The sequence below is a fragment of the Bos mutus genome, chromosome 16 (genome assembly GCF_027580195.1).
Source record: "Bos mutus isolate GX-2022 chromosome 16, NWIPB_WYAK_1.1, whole genome shotgun sequence".
NCBI classification, from domain to species: domain Eukaryota; kingdom Metazoa; phylum Chordata; class Mammalia; order Artiodactyla; family Bovidae; genus Bos; species Bos mutus.
This window is the reverse complement of record NC_091632.1, coordinates 52253650-52277074: the sequence shown is the minus strand read 5'-3', so window position 1 is coordinate 52277074 and position 23425 is coordinate 52253650. Positions and strand designations below refer to the sequence as shown.

Below are 23425 nucleotides of genomic sequence, written 5' to 3'. Positions count from 1 at the left end.
TCGGAGAAGACTCTTGAGAGTCCCTCGGACTGCAAGGAGATCCAACCAGTCAATCCTAAGGGAAATCAGTCCAGAATATTCATTGGAAGGACTGATGCTGAAGCTGAAATTCCAATATTTTGGCCATCTGATGCAAAGAACTGACTCATTTGAAAAGACCCTAACGCTGGGAAAGATTGAAGGTAAGAGGAGAAGGGGATGACAGAGGACGAGATGGTTGGTATCACCGACTCAATGGACATGAGTTTGAGCAAACCCCGGGAGTTGGTGATAGACAGGGAGGCCTGGCATGCTGCAGTCCATGGGATCGCAAAGAGCTGGACACGACTGAGTGACTGAACTGAACTGATGTTAACAATAAACGCCAAAATGTCTTGTCATATAAACAGCAATTTACTGAGTGTCTGCTACAGACCAAGTACTCTTCTAGAAGCCAGGGATATAGAAATAAAACACAGTTGCTGCCTGCAAGTATACACAATATATTATAAAGTTAGAGAAGGAAGGTGGCTAAGTCCATTGAGGACAAAATGGGGTAAGGCTGGTGAGAGAATATTTCTATGAGGAAGTGATGCTTGGGCTATTTAAATAAACCCAAAAAAGACAGAAAAATGTGACCCTGAGCACAGAAAAAAGCAGAGGGCATGTGAGAGAGAACACCCACTATAAATCATCCCTGGATACTGTATTAAATAATAATCCTCAACTTCTACAGAATAAAATTTTCATAGGAAAAGGCTTCCTCTGGAATAGTGAAAACAAAAGAAAGACGTACCCAGAGAACTGTAATATTTCAGCCTAGATGAAAACTTTGACTCCATAAAAACTCACTTGTAATTTGTCCCTGATGAATCCTCAAATATTAACAAATGGGATACAGTGGATCTTTCTTCCAGCATACTCATAATATTCTTCATGACAAGCACATATTAAAGACTTGATAAAAAAAAAAAATACTCACTTTATACTACAGCAGGGAAATCTGAAATTGGGCAAAATCAAGAGAATTCCTCTCAAACTCAGTGCTGTAATGAATAGTGCTGGATCTTCAATTACAGAGTCATAGAAATGAACAGAATTATAAAGGCTATCTACTTCAATCCTCTCATTTAAAGATGAGACTGAAACCAACAAAGATAAAATTATTTGTCTGAAATGACTAGATATACACAGTTGGCAGAACCTACATATTCTTTCTTTAATATAGCTACAATGAAGGGACCTTAGAAAATTTATTTTATTTGAAGCTTAACATTAATCACATGTGATTTAGCATGGGGATAAAAAAAACTATAATGCCCATGTAAAGATATGGGTTTCCATGTCACCAACAACCCCACATACAGATGCATACTTACTTAGTCAGTCTTTCAATGGTTTGTATGTGAACATTATTATGGGTTTGGGAAAGAACAGCTTCATGCTGAGCACATTTCAAACAAAGACCACCAACACGGTTAGAAATATTAGCAGCAAGTAGAGACTCTTTATGCTTTAGTCGCTCTTTAAGATCTTCACAGTTTTTCTGATATTCAGCTAAGTCTTTCCTAAAAAGAAGGGAAAAAAGCTTTAGCAAGTGGACATAGCAGGGGAAGAAGTTAGGATAAACTGAAAAAGTAGCACTAACATATATATACTACCGTGTGTAAAATAGAAAATAGATAGATAGTGGAAAGCTGCTATATAACACAGGGAGCCCAACCTAGAGCTCTGTGACAACCTAGAGGGGTGGGACTGGGGACGGGGAGACTCGAAGGAAGGGGAGACTCAATGTGAATGATTCACATAGTTGGGAGGCAGAAACCAATAAAACATAGTAAAGCAATTATCATCTGATTAAAAATTTTTTTAAATGTCCAGGTAAAAGTATACTACTTTTAAATGTATCATCACAGTGATAACTACTATCATTTACTGGTGTTTACCTTATTAGGTGCTTTTTATACAATACCTTATTCTTACCACAACCTGGAGATATAGACGTGATTATCCGAATTGACCCTTTGAATAAAGTGAGACTTGAAAATATTAAATTTAAAGTTGTTTTAAGATTTTAACACAGACTAGTGTGCCTCCGATACTGGCTCTCTTTTCAAGGGTTCCCATCTCTTCCCAAAAATAAAACTCCAAAAAAAAAAAAATAAATAAATAAAACTCCAAATATAAATCCTAAATAGTTTCTCTCAATAAAGGGATAACACAATATCCTTAAATTGAGGGAAATATCCTATTTCAAGTGTTAACTCTTTAAAATTTATAAAGAGAACCTTAAAAGATTGTATAAAGGATATGGATTTTATGCATGAGTAATTTAGTACTGCCCATTTTTCTTCAGTAAAAAAAATCAACTAACCACAAAGTTCTACAAAGGACTGACAGTGGGCTACAGAAAGAAGTCAGAATTCGGCAGACATAAGATTTCACAAGTAGCAGCTATTGGCTGGAAATATACAGCTTGATAATGAAAGGGCAGAGGAATTGTGTGTGTGTGTTCTTCATTTGTTTGTTTGTTTTAATGGGATAGTTCCTGGACAAGGTTTTTCTTTATGTTGATCTGTTAAGGATTAAATGACCAGTATATGGATTGTATTTTCCTTCCCCTTCCCTAAAAAGTTTTGGTAAAGTCAACTTAGGTAACTGAGCTTCCTTGCACACATAATATCCCTTTCATATTGCATTTTTTTAAAAAAAGTCCTAACTTAAAGAAATTGTTCTTAAATTCTTAAGACTGCAGAAGGCAAGCACTGTATCTCTGGCTCAGACTACTCTCTATAGATAAATTCAGGGATCTATAGCCATCCTAATGTGTTCCCTGTCACAAAGGAGAAGCCAACAGTCAAGACATCTGGTTGTTACACACTTTGTCGACTCTTGGGATTTGGGGGGCTTTCAGACAGCCTGGAAGAGGTGGAAAAGATCTACGGGCCATCTAAAGGTTAAAAAAAAAAAAAAAAGGCAAATCTAATGACACTCTGAAGCAGAAAAAAAGGAGCTGTTTATATCTTTTTCCCAAGATAATATCTACAACATAATGTTTCCTTTTAAGTATCATGTAGAAAAGGTCTGATGGTTGGATGGCATCACCAACTCAATGGACATGAGTTGGAGCAAACTCTGGGACATGGTGAAGGACAGAGAAGCCTGGCACACTGCAGTCCAGTGGTCACAAAGAATTGGACACAACTTAGTGACTGAACAACAACACAGTCTGACTTTCGAAAGCTTTGTAAAAAGAACTTCAGAAGTACATTCCAAAGTCAAAGAGTCTCCATTACTATTTCCGTCAGCTTCAAATTCAAAACACTCAAGTAGATTCAGTTACATGAAAAGGCAAACAGAAAATTTAAAAAATAGGTAACATAAAACTAGAGTTTCCAAGACCAGTGATTTTATTTCTTTCTCTAAGAAAATGTTTCTTTAAATAATCTTAAATTATGCTAAAAGAAAATGAAGAAACAGAAGAATGCAGGGAACAAAGTCTGGTCCATTGCAAGGTGATATTTCAATGCCACACAAGACTGCATAGTTGAATTGTGAATAGAACCAAATAAGTCATATTTCCATAAAATAGTGAGCTGGAAATATATCACTAAATACTGAAGAACCAAAACACAATAGAAATCAAACTATAGCAAAGCAAGAAAACAAAAAATAGACCATTTTATAAAAGTTTAGGTTTCTTCATGAAAAATCAAGAGTCTCTATAGAAATCCTCAACCTTATAAGGCATGAAAGGCGTAAGAATATATTAAAATAAATGAATAACTACATTTATAGCAAGAAGCCATGAGTTCTGGTTCTTGGTAGTACTTTAGTTATGGCCCTAGACAATATATGGCCTGTTAAATTTTATTTCAAAAATAAAATTTACTAAAATAAAATTATAAAAATATTTTAAAGGTTATTTCATTAGAAAAGATTTCATTACCACTATTTCAATTAACCCTTAACTTAAAAAAAATTAATTCCTGTATCTTTTCCTACTCATAATATAGAACAAATCACTAATGGTTGACCTATAATATATAGGCTCTATTGGGATTTTTGAAAACATATCAAAAAGTACATGAAAATTTGTATATACTCAAATCTGCCAAGGATATAAAAACTCAAACTATTATACTACTATTGCAATTTTAAAATTAGATGAAGACCTCCTATTGAAGAAAAAAAATGCTTCTAATTTGAAAATTACAGTGCTTTATTTTATATTATTTTATCTTAAAAGCATAATTTCTATAAGAAGAGCTACTAATTCCTTTTTCTATATGAGAACATAATATTTTACAGCTGATGAAGGGATAAAATTTATAATTTAGCTCACATTTCTTTGAAACAGGATTAGAAAAAGGACCTCACAAATCCCTTTAGCCTTTACTAATCTCAGGAATTTTCATGTAGTGTACACAAAATTACATCAAGCAATTCCTATATTGACTAAAACTGAAATTTCAGTAAACATTCAAACATATTTTTAAGATCATCATGATTTTGCCAATGACTTTAAGTAGATGATAATACTTTACCTCAAAAACGTCAATTGAGATTCCAGGATTTCACTCTTTTCCTCATAAGTAAGTTTTAGTCTCTCCTTTAGAAAAGAAAAAAAAATGTGCATTTTGTCCATGTCCTGTGTTTTAATTATTAATACTAAAATCAGTTATTTCTTTTTACCCAGGAAGAAAATCAATGTGCCCTCTCTGGAATCACTTTCCCTCTTCCACTCCAAACACTCTATTTTTATTGAGTGAAAGCCTATAAAGAACTACTGAGTCATAAAATGGTGATTACTAATAAAAAAGTTTTTTTTTTTTCAAAACTGCATTCTTATTTCTAAAAGTATGACTCTGGGCAAAACCAATTATAGCCCGTAAAGTCCATGAGGGCAAGGATCAAATCTTCCTGGAATCTCCCATTGTGATTGCTGCATAGCTGATGCACCAAAAAATATTAATATGTGTTGGATGAATGATAAAAGTTATAAATCACAGTATGATAGACCAAAGTGATATATAATCCACAAGCCTCAGCTGATATCCAGTTTTTCTTTAATTCTAAGATAAAAACACTGCTACCTCCAAGAGCTTATATTCTAAGCAGAAACAGCAAGACAGATGAACAAATATAATTATATACAATTTACACTTGTGAAAATACAGAAGGTAAAATGAATTAGAAAAGGCAGGAACTTGTAATTTAGCTGAAGAGAAGTAGAGAAGGCTTCATGTGAAGAGATGCTAAGACTTGGATAATTTCCAATAGAGCAAAAGGCACAGTGGCTGGAGAAAGTGTGCTGTATATCTGGTCAAAAAGTAGTTCAGTATCACTAGAATGTAGAATGCTAGATGGGACAGTAGATGAGATGAGCTGATAAGGTAAGGTGGACAGTGAGTAGAATGAATATATGAAGACTTTAGTACATACAACTAAATAAAAGCCTCTACATAGCTGAAGCACTGGATGAATATTGAAATCTTTTTATCAGCACTGAATCTTATATTACACTGAAGGATATGTAAAAGAGATCATTACAAATGAAGACATTGCAAATAAATAACAGATAAGCTGCTGAACAAAAGTAATGAAGTAGCTACTTATAAAACAGAAACAACTCACAGACTTAAAGAATGAACTAATGTTTGCCATGAGGGGGAAGAATGGGGGGAAAGAGATAGTTATAGAGCTTGGATCGACATGTACACACTATTATATTAAAATGGATAACCTATAAGGACTGACTGTAGCACAGGGAACTCTGCTCAACATTATGTGGCCACCCAGATGGGAGTGGAGTTTAAGGGAGAATGGATACATGTTTATGCGTGGCTGAGTCCCTTTGCTGTACACCTGAAACTATAACATTGTTAATTGGCGATACTCTGATATAAAATAAAAAATTTAAAAAAAAAGAGTAATCAAGCAGCAAAGATAGAAAATATTTAGTACAAAGCTGTAAACAAGCATAATTCATAGAATTTTTTTCTTTAGTGTTAAATTTTATTTATTTTTATTAAGTATAGTTGATTTACAATATTAAGTGTTTCAGGTGTACAGTCAAGTGATTTCAGTTCAGTTCAGTTGCTCAGTTGTGTTCAACTCTTTGCGTCCCCATCAACTGCAGCACGCCAGGGTTCCTTGTCCATCACCAACTCCGGAGCTTGCTCAAACTCATGCCCATCAAGTTGGTGATGCCATCCAGCCATCTCATTCTCTATTATCCCCTACTCCTCCTGTCTTCAATCTTTCCCGGGATCAGGGTCTTCTCCAATGAGTCAGTTCTTCACATTAGGTGGCCAAAGAATTGGAGCTTCAGCTTCAGCATCAGTCCTTCCAATGAATATTCAGGACTGATTTCCCTTAGGATTGATTGGTTGGATCTCCTTGCAGTCCAAGGGACTCTCAAGAGTCTTCTCCAACACCACAGTTCAAAAGCATCAATTCTTTGCTGCTCAGATTTCTTTATAGTACAACTCTCACATCCACTTATGACTACTGGAAAAACCCTAGCTTTGACAAGATGGAACTTTGTCAGCAAAGTAATGTCTCTTTTAATATACTGTCTAGGTTGGTCATAGCTTTTCTTCCAAGGAGCAAATGTCTTTGAATTTCATGGCTGCATTCACCATCTGCAGTGATTTTGGAACCCAAGAAAATAAAGTCTGCCACTGTTTCCATTGTTTCCCCATCTATTTGTCATGAAGTGGTGGGACCAGACGCCATGATCTTCGTTTTCTGAATGTTGAGTTTTAAGCCAGCTTTTTCACTCTCCTCTTTCACTTTCATCAAGAGGCTTTTTTTAGTTCCTCTTCACTTTCTGCCATAAGTGGTGTTATCTGCATATCTGAGGTTATTGTTATTTCACCCGGCAGTCTTGATTCCAGCTTATGCTTATTCCAGCCCAGCATTCCGCATGATGTACTCCGCATATGTTAAATAAGCAGGGTGACAATATACAGCCTGATGTACTCCTTTCCCGATTTGGAACCAGTCTGTTGTTCCATGTCCAGTTCTAACTGTTGCTTCTTGACCTGCATACAGATTTCTCAGGAGGCAGGTAAGGTGGTCTGGTATTCCCATTTCTTGAAGAATTTTCCAGATTGTTGTGATCTACACAGTCAAAAGCTTTGGTGTAATCAATAAAGCAGAAATAGATGTTTTTCTGGAATTCTCTTGCTTTTTCAATGATCCAGCATGTGTTGGCAATTTGATCTCTGGTTCCTCTGCCTTTTCTAAGTCCAGCTTGAACATCTGGAAGTTCATGGTTCACATACTGTTGAAGCCGTACTTGGAGAATTTTGAGAATTACTTTGCTAGCATGTGAAACAAGTGCAATTGTGTGGTAGTTTGAACATTTTTTGGCACTGCCCTCTTTTGAGTTTGGAATGAAAACTGACTTTTTCCATTCCTGTGACCACTGCTGAGTTTTCCAAATATGTTCCATTATAGGTTATTATTAGATACTGAATATAATTCCCTGTGTAACATAGTAAATCCTTGTTGCCTATCTATTTTATGCATAGTAGTTTGTACCTGTTAATCCCATACTCCTAATTTGTCCCTCCTTCACTCCCTCTCTCCTTTGTCAACCATAATTTGCTTTCTATGTCTGTGAGTCTGTTTCTGTTTTGTATATAGATTTATTTGTATTATTGTTTTAGATTTCACGTAAAAGTGGTATCATATAGAATTTGTATTTCTCTTTCTTCACTAAGTATGATATTTTCTAGGCTCATCCATGTTGCTACAAATGACAATATTTCATTCTTTTTATAGCAGAGTAACATTTCATCATATATATATAAACAATATATTTTAAGCCAATTGTCTGCTGATGGACACGAGTTGCTTCCATGTCTTGGCTATTGTAAATAATGATGCTATGGACACTGGGGGGCATGAGTCTTCTCAAACAGGAGGTTTCATTTCTTGGGAGGATAAATACTCAGGAGTGAATATCATATGGTAGCTCTATTTTGAGTTTTTCAGGGAACCTCCATACTATTTCCCATAGTGGCTGCACCTATTTACACTCCCACTAACCGGGCACAAAGGTTCCCATCTCTCCACATCTCTCCAGCATTTATCATTTGTATACTTTTTGATGATAGCCATTCTGACTAGTGTGAAGTGATACCTCACTAAGGCTTTGATTTGCATTTCTCTAATAATCTCTTTTTATGTGCCTGTTGGTCATCTATATATCTTCTTTGGAAAAATGTCTGTCTGGGTCCTCTGTCCATTTTTGATTGGGTTATCTGTTTTTTTGGTATTGAGTTATGGGATATTTCTATCTTTGGATATTAACCCCTTGTTGGTCACATAGTTTGCTGATATTTTCTACTATGCTATGGGTTTTGTTGTTGGTTTCCTTTGCATAGTAAAAGTTTTTAGGTCCCACTTATTTATTTTTGCTTTTATTTCTTTTGCCTAGGGATACCAATCTAAGAAAATATTGCTAAGATTTATGTCAGAGAATGATTTGCTTATGTTCCCCTCTAGGAGTTCTACCTACTCATGTAAAACTGACAGAATTTTATGACTGAATAGATGTGGGGGAGAAAAAGACATTAAAAATAACCCTGGGTTGTTGACTTGAACAAAACCAGATGAATGCTGATGCTAAAGATTTTTCCAGAGTGAGAAAAGGAAATAAAATGGAACCATTAAAATATTCAACTAATTCAAAAGAAGGCAGGAAAGGAAAAAAAAGAAAAGGTGAAGAAATAGCTGAAGGAGAAAAAAAGACATAACAAGATAGTAGATTTAAAGCCAAGTATACACATAATCATGTTTAAAGGACAGATATTGTCAGATTGGATAAAAAAAGCAAAACTCAACTATATGCTGTCCACAAGAAACCTATATTAAATATGAAGACATAAGTATGTTAAAAGTAAAACAATAGGAAAAAAATACAATGATAACACTAATCAAAAGCAAGTAGGAGTCAGTCAAAACAAAAATACCATGGAGTTTTCTCTATACTAGCACTGAAGAATAAGAAAATGAAAACTTTAAATATGTATATTGCTTATGATAATACTGTAAAAAAATCTAGAGGTTAATTCTAAAGAAAGATGTGTAAGGCCTTTATTCAGAAACTATAAAAAAAAAAACTGAAAAAATTAAAGATGACCTAAATAGAGTGATTGGAGAAGGCAATGGCAACCCACTCCAGTACTCTTGCCTGGAAAGTCCCATGGATGGAAGAGTCTGGCAGGCTGCAGTCCGTGGGGTCGCTAAATTGGACATGACTGAGTGACTTCCCTTTCACTTTTCACTTTCATGCATTGGAGAAGGAAATGGCAACCGACTCCAGTGTTCTTGCCTGGCGAATCCCAGGGACGGGGGAGCCTGGTGGGCTGCTGTCTATGGGGTCACACAGAGTGGGACACAACTGAAGTGACTTAGCAACAAAATAGAGTGATATGTAATTTACTATTAGACAATATATTATCATAAGATATCAATTCTTCCTCCCACAAATGACCTATACGTTTAATGTAATCTCAATCAAAACTACTTAATGGCTTTTCGAAAGCTAACTAATCATAAATGTATTTGGAATGCAAAAGGCAAGAAATAGGACATTCTTTAGCTCTAAGAAAAATGTTGGAAGACTTGGTCTACCAGATACAAGGTTATAAGAATCAAGACAGGATGGTAATAGCACAAACAAGTAGTAACACAGACACCAAGGAAATACAACACAAAGCCCAGAAACAGACTCACACATACGTGCACACTTGGTTTATAACAAAGGTGTCAGGCAAATGATTGCTTCTCAACAGATGATGCTGGGATGTATAAATGACCCGATAGGAAAAGTAACCCCCTACACTTCCCATATGATACAAAAATAAATTCCATGTACACTGTGGTTCTAAATGTAAAAAGTAAGATTATAAGGTTTCTGAAAGATAATATAGGAGAATATCTTCAGAATATCTGATGGCCTTGGGGGTAGGGAAATACTTTTTTATATAGGACGCAAAAGATACTAAAAAATAAAGAGAAAACACTGGTGAATTGGACCACATTAAAATTAAGAAATTCTAATCCAGAAAGAAAGAGAAAAAAGAAACCTATCAAGAGAGTTCCAAGACAAACCACAAAATATAGGAAAATATGTCCCAACAGAGGTAACCAATAATGGGCTTATACTCATATTAAGAGTTTTAAAAAAATATTGTCAGATAATTCAAAAAAAATAAGTAGGACATTTGAACAGGCATGACACAAAAAAGGACATGAAATGGCCAATAGATATATGAGAAGATACTCAATCACATGAGAAATGAAAATAAAAATCACAGTGAGAACACCCCAGGACCACCAGAAAAACAGAATATCAAGTGTTGGCAAGGATATGGAGCAATGGTATCACTCATGCTGCTGACAGAAGTGTAAACTAATAAAAAAATCACCTTGGAAAAGGTTGCCCTTATTTACTCAAATTGAGCATATACATACACTATGACCAACAATGACACTCCAAGGTACACACCCAACATAAACGTGTACAATGCACACCAACAGACATATAAAAGAATGGTCATAGCAGCAATAATCACAATATCCCCAAACTGGAAAAATACAAATATCTGTCAACAATACATAAATACATAATTCTGTTATATTCATATAGTAGATCTACCAATGAAAACGAATAAATTTCTAACACATACAACTAAAAATATATATGAATCTATCAAATACAATACTGAAAAACAGCTACACAAAGAAGAATAAGTACTATGTGATTCACTTTATGTAATATTTTAAAAACCAGGCAGAAATCAATTTGAATGTTTGGGGATCATGCTTAGGGATCAATTTTCATAAAAGTCAAGCTAGTGTTTAGCTTTAAGAGAATGAGAGGTGGTGATTGGGAGTGGGCATGAAGAGGGCTTGTGGGACATGGTAATGTTAGACATCTTACAGGGACAATTACATGGTTGTTCATGTGGAGATAAATCCTGAAGCTGTACATTTTTGTTTTGCATACTTTTCTGAATTTATGCCAAATTGTGTCATTAGAAATATCAAAGGATGGCAGGACGAACTAATGTACATATTACAGAATGCTGCTCTGAGATGAGGGAGGAAGATGAAGACTGATATGTGGAGGTTATTAATGACCTTGAAAAGAAATGGTTTAGGGAAATATGGTGGGGGGAAGCTCAAATAAAGTATGCTGAAGAGAGAATGGGTGGTGAGGAACAGAGGCATGAGTATAAACAACTGCTTCGAAAGCCTTTGGTATGAAAGGGAGTAGCTGGGTGATGGCTCAAAGGGAATGTAAGATGAAGAAAATATATTTTGTGTTTATTTGCTTTAAGACAGTAGCTAGTATAGCACATATTTTGCTAAAAACCCAGTTAAGAGGGATAAAAGGTACACGAGCAAGAGGAGATACGTGCAAGAGTGAAATCCTTGAAAGAAGTGAGAAAGACTTGGAACATAAAGCTCACGGAAGCAGAGACTGACCTTTGACATAAACAGGATAAACAAGTGAATCTATAATAGTTATAAATGGAACACTAAGAGAAGACATAAGAGGGAAACTAATTCTAGTGTGGGAAAGGAGGAATGGAAGCATGTAATTAGGGAAGGTAGGACGGGGCGGGACATTTGAACTAAGTTTGGTAGGTAAACATTTCAATAGGTAGAGGATAAGAAGGAAGCATTTTAGGCATGGATTATTGCATAAGCCAAAGTCAATTCTTCAAAGAAAAATGGAACTGGGAAATAACCATATGAAGTAGCAAGAAGTGAGTGGTGTGTGTGCTTATAGCCAATACTTGTGCGAATGACAGAAGAATGAGAAGCGAGTCTGGAAATGTAGTTTGAAGAAAATAGCAGATGGCTTGGGAGATTGGTCTTAATCCTATGGGTATTAAGTAGCTTTCATAGCTTATTCAGTTGGGAAAAAACCATATAATTTACTTAGTCTTTCTGATTTTTTTTTTTTGAAAAGAAAGGAACTCTTTCCTAAATACTAGAAAAAAGCTTGGATTAAAGAATGAGAAGGAGCAAGGAAATTTGGGCCAGAAAGAGCCTTTAGAAAAATTTAACAACAAAACCTGTGGATAACAATGAGAGTGGAACTATGATTCATTATATCTTTTCCTGGAACATTCCATTTTTGGTTCCATCATTCCATTATTTTCACCCAGATCAAAGGATTTAGACTCCTCGGGAAATTGGGACATTCAGAAGCATCTATGTATATGGGGAGTTTAGAAAGCCACAAATATGCCCAGGGAAAATGCATTCTCAGAAAAGTCCTGAGAAGCTGAAGCTTTCACTTGAGGCTGATCTCTAGGCTCAGAGCAGGCCTAACTGTAAGGTAAAGTCCAGCACAGTCAAAGTGCAAAGACTTGGAGAGTTGGTTGTTCTATTTTTGGGGGGCTTTTTGGTGTTCTTGTTGTTGTTTGTTTCAGCTGCTGGCAGTCAAGGAAATCTCTCAAACATCAGCTGAATATGAGCTAATGGAACAGAGATCTCAGTGATCACACACAACAGGGAATAGTTTTTACAGAAATAGTTTGGAAAATTCATTAAAGGACTATGACAGCCTTCAACAATAAAAAAGACATCAAACCTTAAAAAAATAGGGTATCTGATTTCCAGAGTTATCACATATAACAGTTTAATGCCCAATTTTCAACAACAAAAAATCAGTAGGCATATAAAGAAAGAGGAAATCATGGCTCACTCAAACAGAATAAATTGACAGGAACCATGCCTATGAAACTGCAGACATCAGACTTACTAGATGAAAACTTTAAAATGACTGCCTAAGAACACTCAGAATGCTAAGAGAAAATACGAACAAAGAACTAAAGGAAGTCAGGAAAACAAATTATAGAAAAAAAACAAATTCTGGAGCTGAAAACAATAAAAACTGAAATAAAAAATTCACTAAAGAGATTTGGGCAGCAGAAGAAAGAATCTGAAAATCTGAAGATAGAACAGTTAAAATAATTCAGTCTGAGAAGCAGGAAAAAAAATGTAGAATTACCAAATGATCCAACAATTGGATTATATTTGATAATCAAATATAATCAACAATTTTCTGATTATATTTGAAAGTAGGACCTCAAATAGATACTTGTGCATCAATGTTCATATCAGCCTTACTCACAACAGCCAATAGGTTGAAACTCCCCCAAAACCTATTAACAGATAAAAGGAAAAACAAAGTGTGGCATATATGTACAGGGGAATATTATTCACCCTTATAAAGATATGAAATTATGATACACATTACAACATGGATGAAACTTGAAAACTCTATGCTCAATGAAATAAGCCAGACAAAATGAGAAACACTTAAGTGAAGTATCTAGAATAGACAAACTCATATAAAGACACAGAGCAGAAAATGTTACCAAGGGTTGTGGGAAGAGGGGAATGGAAGTTATTATTTAATTGGTAGAGTTTTTGTTTGGGATGATGAAAATGTTCTGGAAATGAGTACTGTTTATGGTTGAACAACACTGTGAATGTACTTAAGTGTAAATAATCATACACTTAAAATTTTAAATGGTTAAAATAGCAAGTTTTGTGTTATATATATTTACCACAATAAAAAAGTACCAAAAATGTAGACGCATATGAAAAAAGTACCCAAATACTCACAAGTTCTAGTTTCCATTTTTCAGCCTCACCAGCAGAAGCAACTTTGATAGTACTGGCATTGCCACATGAAAATGATCTCTTTGCAGCTTCATCCACCCTAGAGTCTTCACCTGTTGTAATCCAAGAATTCTGCATGTTTCCCTAAAATAAAATGTGAACGTACTTGCAATCGACTTTTAACTTCTAAATCAATATACATACTTTACAAATGGAATACTGATTATCTGTGATGAAAGGAATAAGAAAAACAGCAGATGCTTCTAGATACAAATCAACAATTATTTTGCATTTTCAAGCTGTTAGGGGCATATTCCAAACACGTGTTACAAAGTTGAATTCCTACAGGTACAGGCAATAATGTAAATGAGCAAAGAGGGCTGTATATCAGTGTATTGAACAAATAGTCTCTTTACCTCTTTGGAGACATATACTCTTGAAGCACATAAACCTCTCTTGGTTTGTTTTCCATTTTCCACATTTCATAAAGATATGACTAATAATAATAATTACTACATATAATGTTTACTATGTGCCAGACACTGTTTTACATCCTCCACATATATTAACTTAGCTGATCATTACAATAATCCTATGGGACAAGTTTCACTCTTACCTCCATTTTATAGATGAGGAAACTGAGTTACGGAGAGTAACTGTTAAAAAGTCACAGCGGTAGTAGAAAGTGACTAATAAAGGGCAGAGCTAGGATCCGAACCCTGGCAATCTAGCTCCAGAGTCCTAAACCACTATGCTCTTCTGCCTTTTCAGAAAATTATTTATCTTCAATGAGAAAAACAGTGCATGGTGATAAACAGAACTGACATGCAGCTTGCCTGTCAAGGATCCAAAAAGTAGTCACAGGGATCGTGACAGAGCAACCCAAGAAAGAAGTCACTACTCAGTTCCAGTCAATTGCTGCCATATGTGAATGCCATCTCATATTACCCCCAAAAATCTTTAGATTTTTAAAAAGATCAGGCAGATATCTGGTTCTTCAACTGAAACACTGTTAAATACTGAGTGTTTTTCAAATAGACAAAACATGTCTATAGACTGAATTTGGGGTACCCACTGTCAGTTGGCAAACTTTGGCATTCTCTCAGCATTCAGTGTAATAAGCAGTTCAAAATCTGGGTGATTTATGTGTGAATCAAGAACTAAAATACTTATTTAATTTGTCCAACAAGTAATTAATGAATTCGTATTAAGGGCCAAGGGACACAGTAGTATTCAAAAGCAAGGATATGTCCCCAAACACAGAACTATACTGTGGTGTCATATCATGTTAGAATGCGGTAAATTGTATTCATTCAAAGTAGTATTCTGAGATTCTATTCCACATTCTTTGGGAAGTTCACAGAACTTGTATAATACTGACTATGTTCAGGCATTGTGCTAAAAGCTTGGTGGCCAGTGGTGGGTGGTAAAAATGACCAAGACCAATCTTAACCTTGAGGAGTTTATAGGCTAATGAAGAAGAGAAAAACCTAAGCAGGTAATTTCAATTTAGTAAAGCCATAAGTGTGCATGTTAGGACAAGGCCAGACAGAAGAGGTATACTAAGAGCAACTGGAGATTCAAGGAAAGTTTCTGGAGAAGTTTTGACACTGGTGTGATATCTTGAAGGATGAAAAAAAATAAGTTAGATGCCAAGAAGAGAGAACACCATGAGAAAACTCAGAGATGAGAAATAACATGGTGTTTCCCAGAGGCTTTTAGGAAATTCAGTATTATTAAAGGTTGACATACAAGGCAATAAAGCCAGAAGATTAAAGTACAACTTTATGATAGCCAAAGCATGGAAACAAACTAAACGTCCATTTACAGATGAATAAAGAAAGAAGATGCGGTACACATACACAATGGAATACTACTCAGTTGTGAAAAATGAAATAATGCCATTTGCAGCAACATGGATGCAACTAAAGAAGATCATACTAAGTGAAGTAGGTCAGAAAGAGAAAGACAAATACCATATGATATCACTTATCATGTGCCATATTTGTACCTAAAATATGGCACACATTAATTTACATACAAAACAGAAACAGGCTCATAGACATAGAGAACAGATTTGCAGTTGGCAAGGGGTAGGGGAGAAGAGAGAAGGATAGACTGGGAGCTTACTGTTGGTAGATGCAAACTATTACATTTAGAATTGACAAACAAGAAGGTCTTAATGTATAACACAGGGAACTATTTGATATATTCAGTATCTTGTGATAAACCATAAGGGAAAAGAATATAAAGAAGAACACAAATATGTGTATAACTAAGCTATTTTGCTGTACAGCAGAGATTGGCACAGCACTGTAAATCAATTATGAAAGTGTATGTGTTAGTTGCTCAGTCGTGTCCAATTCTATGCGACCCCATGGACTGTAGCCCGCCAGCCTCCTCTGTCTATGGAATTCTCCAGGCAAGAATACTGGAGTGGGTAGCCATTTGCTTCTTCAGGGGATCTTCCTGACCCAGGAATGGAACCCAGATCTTCCACACTAGAGGCAGATTCTTTACTGTCTGAGCCACCAGGGAAAGTGGAAAAAAAAATAAAAAAGAAGAAGCCAGAGAATTAAATAAGGATCTGGAAAGTAAAGTATGCCATGCTGATAAGCTTGAACTTGACTCTGTAAGTAGGGAAAAATCTTCCAAGATTTGATTGTATTAAAAATAGTCTTGCAGAGTAACGAAGCAAAGTGGTACAAATTTCCTATGGAGAAATTGGAGGACATATGTAGACTATGGATCACTGATTTATGATATCAAATGATATTGTTTGGAAACAAGTGCTAGCCTAATTGACATGTTCTTTCACAGATAGCTTTCAAAAAACTTGGATGATATTTGATCAAGATATAAAAAGTCAAATTACATTTACATCCCTGAAGATCATTGAAGACCTCTGATTTCTTAATTGAGGGGAGGGGTTGGAATTGAAGGGATGAAGAGACATGGAAACAAATAGCTCAGAAATTTTCTACTTAAAAAAAAATTCTAACAAAAAGAGTTTTTTAATATAATTTTTGAACTCTCAAGAAAAGCCCCTTGAGAAGGAATATGATTAAAAAATGAAGATGCAAATGAAATATTCTTTGAATGGTTTTAGTTATTTAAAAATAATCTGCTTGCTTCTTCAACTGTTAAGTCAAAAACTAAGCTAAAAGCTAAAAGTCATGTAGGCTACCATCAAAGTTCCAGTCCACGGCAAAGATGGTTTGGTTCAATATTGACAAGCTATTCCTAATCTAGTCAGAAAGGCAGTATAATTCAAGGCCAGGAAGATGGATCAGGGGAGTCAGACAGTGCTGTGTTTGAATTCTAGCTTTGTAGGTAACTTAACTGCTGTATACCTTAATTTAATCATCTGAAAGTAGATGTAACAACACCTGCCTTATGCAGCTATCATAAGACTGAAATGATATAATACAAGCAAAGTATTTGATACAGTACCTGGCACATCATAACCATGCTGTCACCAATAAATATTAATTATTACTATATACATATTTCAATTGTTTTTCCAAAGAAAGCATTAAGAAACACTGAAAATATATAGTCAAATCTGCCAATAGCTTTGGCAAGATTTACCATCAACATGGAAAAAAGGAAGATCATATCTCTCGATCTGTTTATATTTAAGATAATAGCTTTATTTACATCAAAACTCTCAATACAACACTATTCATAGGTTGCCAAAATGTCTCAATTCACCTCCACAAGTAGCAAGTGGGAGAAATAACTTTGTAACAACAAAATAACACAGAAGACTAACATTAAAATAGGTATCAAGGTCATCTGACATATGCATCAACCATTTCAATATCTGCATTATGTTTTAGCTCATGTGAAGGTTTTTTTTAAAAAAGCTCTCTACAAGTCTATCCTTTCTATAATCTATCTGTAGTTTTCTTAAGCAAGTTTCCTTTGCTCATAAGGCAAAGCATGTATGCTTTTACCATCATTTCCTTCCCCTTTTGCATTACTCACTTCTCTTGCCCTCTGATTCACTTGTCTGCCTTATTTCCTTTCTCATTTCACTTCCCCATCTTCCACTTCTTTGCACTGTATAAATATCAAAGACTATGAATAAATGAGTCACTGTTCACTGCATATTTGGAGGAAAATCAAAAGAATATACTTATTTTAAAAAATGAGCTTACCTGTAAGTACTTTTTATGAATCATTTTCAAATTGACCCAAAATAACAGGAACCAAGACAAATTTTTTAAACACTAATATTAATAATACAATACTATAAATACTCAGAAAAAGTTATATAATGAAGAAAATAGCTGATCACAAAGTAATGTGTAATTGCAGAAAAATAAACTAAAATGCTAATCAGCTCACTTTATTATTCAGAGTTAACACATCCAGATACAATAGCAAATTCTAACACATAGAACTCCAGGATTACAAATGAAACATTAGGTCAGGTTAAGAAAAAAACTTCAAAAATTAGAGGACACCTAGGTGAAACATTCGGAGCAGGCAATGGCACCCCAGTCCAGTACTCTTGCCTAGGAAATCCCATGGACGGAGGAGTCTGGTAGGCTACAGTCCATGGGGTCGCAAAGAGTAGGACACGACTGAGCAACTTCACTTTCACTTTTCACTTTCATGCACTGGAGAAAGAAATGGCAACCCACGCCAGTGTTCTTGCCTGGAGAATCCCAGGGACAGTGGAGCCTGGTGGGCTGCCATCTATGGGGTCACACAGAGTCGGACACAACTGACATGACTTAGCAGGTGAAACATTAAAACAGTTGTGTTTTTTCCTAAGCAGAACTTACTTACTAATAATGACTAAGTCAAAAGCACCAAAATACACTGCAAAGTAAAGCCGAAACAGGCAAGTACCAAAACTTTCCCATGGAAAATTGAATTTTGTCTCAAAGAGCAGAACAACTGTTATCAACTACATCCCATAGCAAAAGAGTAAAAACTATTTTGAAGGTAAAAATATCTCTGACAACTCATAAAGAGAAATTAAATTTAAACACTATTTAAATACCATCATAAAAATTTTATGTCACAGAATAATAGAGATCATACAATTCTCTGTTCCTCAAAATGTATTATATGTATTATATGATATTAGATTCACTTTGGCAACTTGCTCAAAGACTAACCCAGACCAACTCTCAGGGATAAAGCCCAGGATCTGCACTGTCAGTAAGTATCCCAAACCCCATTCACATTAAAGACTAAGGACTGCTAATATTGGAGAATTTCTCAAATTGCCAATAAATAAACAGAGGACTTACAAGGTGAAGCCGAGCCTGAAAGACCTATAAAATTACTTGCCAAACGTCCAGCTTGTTAGGGACAATGGGAATATTAACATTTTGAATCTTGGACATACATGTCAGTGTTCTTACTGCTACACCATGCTAGTTAGACTGATTGGAACTCAAAGTTCAAAGACGATTTAGAGAAATACAACAGAAATCTAAGCTACAATTCTGAACAGTTGCTAGATTTAACAAAGTCCAGCTCTGTTAACATACTTCCTATATGACATACTTCCTGCTTTCAGACTTGCTCTTTCGTATGGAAAAAACACAAATGGTAAGGCTCAGAGAGGAAACTGGAGTGGCTGCTAGGCACCATTACATCATTTAATTTGAGGATTCATACCACCACAGCGAATTTTAATTTCTGCAGCCCCAAGTAAATACCAGCACAGCACTTCTGCCAAACTTTAAGAAAAAAATTGAAGCAGCTAAGAAGGCTGAGGGAGAGGTTAGGAGGCAACATTCAGACTATATATATTTTAGTTTAATGGTTTAAATAAATGCTCACAGATGCATCCAGAAGTGTTTGTTCCCTCATTTCTTCTTGTCCTCGAGATTTCAGCTCTTGTTGGAGCCTTTCATTTTCAAGCACAACTACTTGTACCCTATTTTTCATTCCAGAGAGTTCCTCCTATAAAAAGCAGAAACAAATACCAAATACATTAAGCATTTTTTCTTTCCTTTTTTTCTTCTTTTTAAGAAATGCCACTTGCAGACTGCATACATTAAGCAATCTTAAGTGGTGCTTTTATTTGTTGATTACTAGATGATCCAATATGATATGAAGCATGGAAGACTGATGCTGTCTATCCATTTTCTGAAATATTATAATTATATTTTGACAAAGAAGAAACTCAAGCATTAGCTAACAAAGAGAAGGCTGGGGGAAAACACTAGACGGCCTGCTAATGGCCATACCACAGGACTGTGTGGTTTCTGACAATTTTATTCAACAGACTTATATAAATTATTTAATTAAAGGGTTTATCTAAAAGACTTTTAAACATGATGTACATACACTCCTAAACATATAAGGTAAGATATATTATTATTCATGCTCAAATGCCAATAACATTGAAAACTGACAGATGGCTACATAGATAATAAAGGACACTGAGACAGAAAGGTGAGGAAAGTTACAATGATTATCTATGAACTGGTAGCCAGATGGAAGGAAATTATGAGTGAGAATAGTTTGGTGGATAGTTCTTAAAGAGTGTTTCCTTGGCTATGTAGGGAGTAATATAAAGAATTATAGGTATATAACAATTTGTATAGCTATTAAATAGCATCTCAGTAAAAAATACTGAAATATTGAGGGTATAATACTTAATCTTCATTACCATTATAATAAACAGCTATTGCACAGCATATAAAATTTACATTCCATTTATCTTATTCAGAAAAAAAATCAAAGCTGTAATTGAAAACCATAATTAAACAAATATTGCAGACTTCCAATTTTTGGTCTGACATATAAGAAGCTTGGAAGACATCACTCCCATCTTCATAACTAGAAAAGGAGCTGAACAAGCTTAAAAATAAACTACTCTTCTTAGATCCATCAGAGAATTAAGGTCACAGGGAAAACTATCATCCCTCAGAATGGAAAGACAGACGAGTACTCCTGAGAACCACAACTTAGCAGAGCAGAAACTCCTAGAGGAGCCAGTGGTGTGGCAGAAAAATATAAAAAAAATTGATGAAATGCTGGAAGCTTAGTATAGACCAGTTTGAGTTAAAAACTCCAGAACCCAGTCTCTGGAGGGGAAGGTGTCTCCTACACTTTTATGAGCTTTATCTCCAGGACATGAGCAGATTCTAATAACAAAGACTAGAGGAAACCCCACTCCTGTTTCCTCCAGTAGGAGAGGAAAAGTAACCCAAAAGCATTCTGTTCTTTTTAACCAGGACTGCCTCAAGAGAAACTATTTTACCAGAGCCTAAGAAACTGGTTTTTGCTTTTTTCCCCAGAACCTAAGGGACCTGGGGGAAGAGAGTAGAAACCCAACTCCAGCTTCTTAGCCTTCTCATCTCACTTAAGGGGAGAGGGAGACTGAGAAACATTTGTGAAGGATATAGCCAAGGGCACAGGGTCACTAGAAGACTGAGACATGATCATAGGATTACAAAATGCTCCCCCTACTCCCATACCCTACCACATCAAAAGTACTCTTGTATCATAACAAGGGAATACACTAAAATAACTGCACATCTCAGTATATATTTAAGAATTCTTGAGGGAAACCCAAAGACAACAGTGGAGACAAAACCAGAACTCTGGAGGAAATTTTAGCCTCTGACACATATAGTAACAGCAAATAATAAACACAGTCTAAATTCTACAACAAATAAAAAACCTTACACTAAATGCATATTTCCCTCAGTTCCTTTTATTCAACCCACTATGTCCAGAATTCAACAAAAAATTAGAAGGCATCCTAAAAGACTTAAAACACAGTTGCAAGAAACTAAGCAAACACAGAACCAGACTCAGATACAGCAAAGATGTTGGAATTATCAGATCAGATCAGATCAGATCAGTTGCTCAGTCGTGTCCGACTCTTTGCGACCCCATGAATCGCAGCAGGAATTATCAGATGGAGAGTTTAAAATAATTATGATTAGAATGCTAAAGGGTCAAATGGGAAAAAGTGGTCCACATGTAAGAACAGATCGATATACAAGCAGAGATGGAAACTAAGAAAAAAAGCAAAATGCTGGAAATCAAAAACACTGCAGAGGAAATGAAGATTGCCTTTGAAGGGGTCATTAATAGACTGGACACATCCAAAGAATTAGTAAGCTTGAATAAGTGTTAACAGAAACTTCTCTAACTGAAATGCAAAGAACAAAAAGAATGATACAGACAAAACAGAATATCTAAGAATTGTGGAACAATAATAAAGGTTAAGAAAGAGATAAAGGAGGAGAAGAAATATTTAAATGAATAATGATTGAAAATTGCCCCGAATTAATTACAAGTGCCAAACCACAGATTCAAGAAGCTCAGAGAACACAGGGCAAGATAAAACTGAAAAAATCTACACCCAGGTATATCATATTCAAACTGAAGAAAATCCAAGACAAAGAGAAAAAAGAAAAAATTTAAAGATGTCAAAGGGAAAAACCTTGCCTATAGAGAAGCAATGATAAGAATTACATGAGGTACTCTTTAGAAATCATGCAGGCATGGACAAAGTATAATGGAATATTTAAAGTTTTGAATGAAAAGAGCCCCGACAAGCTAGAATTGTGATACCAACCTTCAAAAGTGAGGGAAAAACAAAGACTTTTTCAGATAACCAAAATTAGAAAATCTGTTTCTGGTAGACCTGCCTTGCGAGAAATGTTAAAAGTTCTTCAAGAAGTAGGAAATTTATTTAGGTTATAAATTCAGATCTACATAAAGAAAGAAAAAGCAGTCCAAGAAGGCATATAGAGATGAGTATAATCTTTTATTTTTCTTACTGTTAGCTGATATAACAGATAACAGTTTGTTTAGTATCATATTAGCGATAGTGTATATAGATCCAACAAGTACATCCTAAAGGAAATCAGTCCTGAATATTCATTGGAAGGACAGATGCTGAAGCTGAAACTCCCAATACTTTGGCCACCTAATGCAAAGAGCTGACTCATTTGAAAAGACCCTGATGCTGGGAAAGATTGAGGACAGGAGGAGAAGGGGATGACAGAGGAAGAGATGGTTGGATGGCATCACCAACTCAATGGACATGTGTTTGAGTAAACTCCAGGAGTTGGTAATGGACAGGGAGGCTTGGTGTGCTGCAGTCCATGGGGTCACAAAGAGTCGGACACGACTGAGTGACTGAACTGAACTGATACAGTGATCATAGCTTGTGGATAACTGAAATGAATGACAGAAATGCATCAGGGTCAGGAGGGAGGAACTGGGAACAGTCTATTAAAAGGAATTTTTCCAACCCCTGAAGTGTTTATTGAAAATACACTTAGATTAGTGGTAAAGGTAACTGTAAACTCAAGGAAAACCACTTATAAATTTTTTTAAAAAAAAGAAGTTCAAATGATAGGCTAAGAGAGGAGAAAATCACAATCATATAACAGGGTAACTCAAAACCAGAGATGGTACAAAAAAAAAAAAAAAAACAAAACAGAAAGAACAAGGGCAATGAATAGAAAACAGTAAAAAATATGGTAGGTATTATAGATAGCCAACTGTATCAATAATCATTTTAAACATCCATGCTCTGACTATACCAATTAAAAGACAGACTTCCAGAGTAAATAAAAGATAAGACCCAAGTACACACTGTCTACAAGAAGCCTTCTTTAAATCTAAAGACACAGATACTTTAAAAGTAAAGTAATGGAGAAAGATATACCATGCTAACATAAATCAAAAGAAAGCTACTGAGCATTTGTCTATTTTTTTCTCCAGAGCTCCAGATACATTTCTAAGGAGCAATCATGTTTAAAAACAACTGGACTATATGATG

The 23425-nt window shown here is 35.3% G+C and overlaps 1 protein-coding gene across 10 annotated transcripts in view; it reads right to left on the bottom strand.

Moving 5' to 3' along the window:
• Nucleotides 1-23425, bottom strand: part of SDCCAG8 (SHH signaling and ciliogenesis regulator SDCCAG8) — a 250331-nt gene that overhangs the window by 200805 nt on the left and 26101 nt on the right. For 9 of the 10 annotated variants that reach the window (XM_070385343.1, XM_070385344.1, XM_070385345.1 and 6 more), the window contains 4 exons: nt 19453-19575; nt 13648-13788; nt 4527-4591; nt 1359-1547 (listed from right to left, as the gene is read on the bottom strand). In XM_070385343.1, the coding sequence (XP_070241444.1) occupies nt 1359-1547; nt 4527-4591; nt 13648-13788; nt 19453-19575 (518 nt within the window). The remainder of the gene's footprint in view (nt 1-1358; nt 1548-4526; nt 4592-13647; nt 13789-19452; nt 19576-23425) is intronic. The other variant, XM_070385349.1, reaches the window with a different exon arrangement.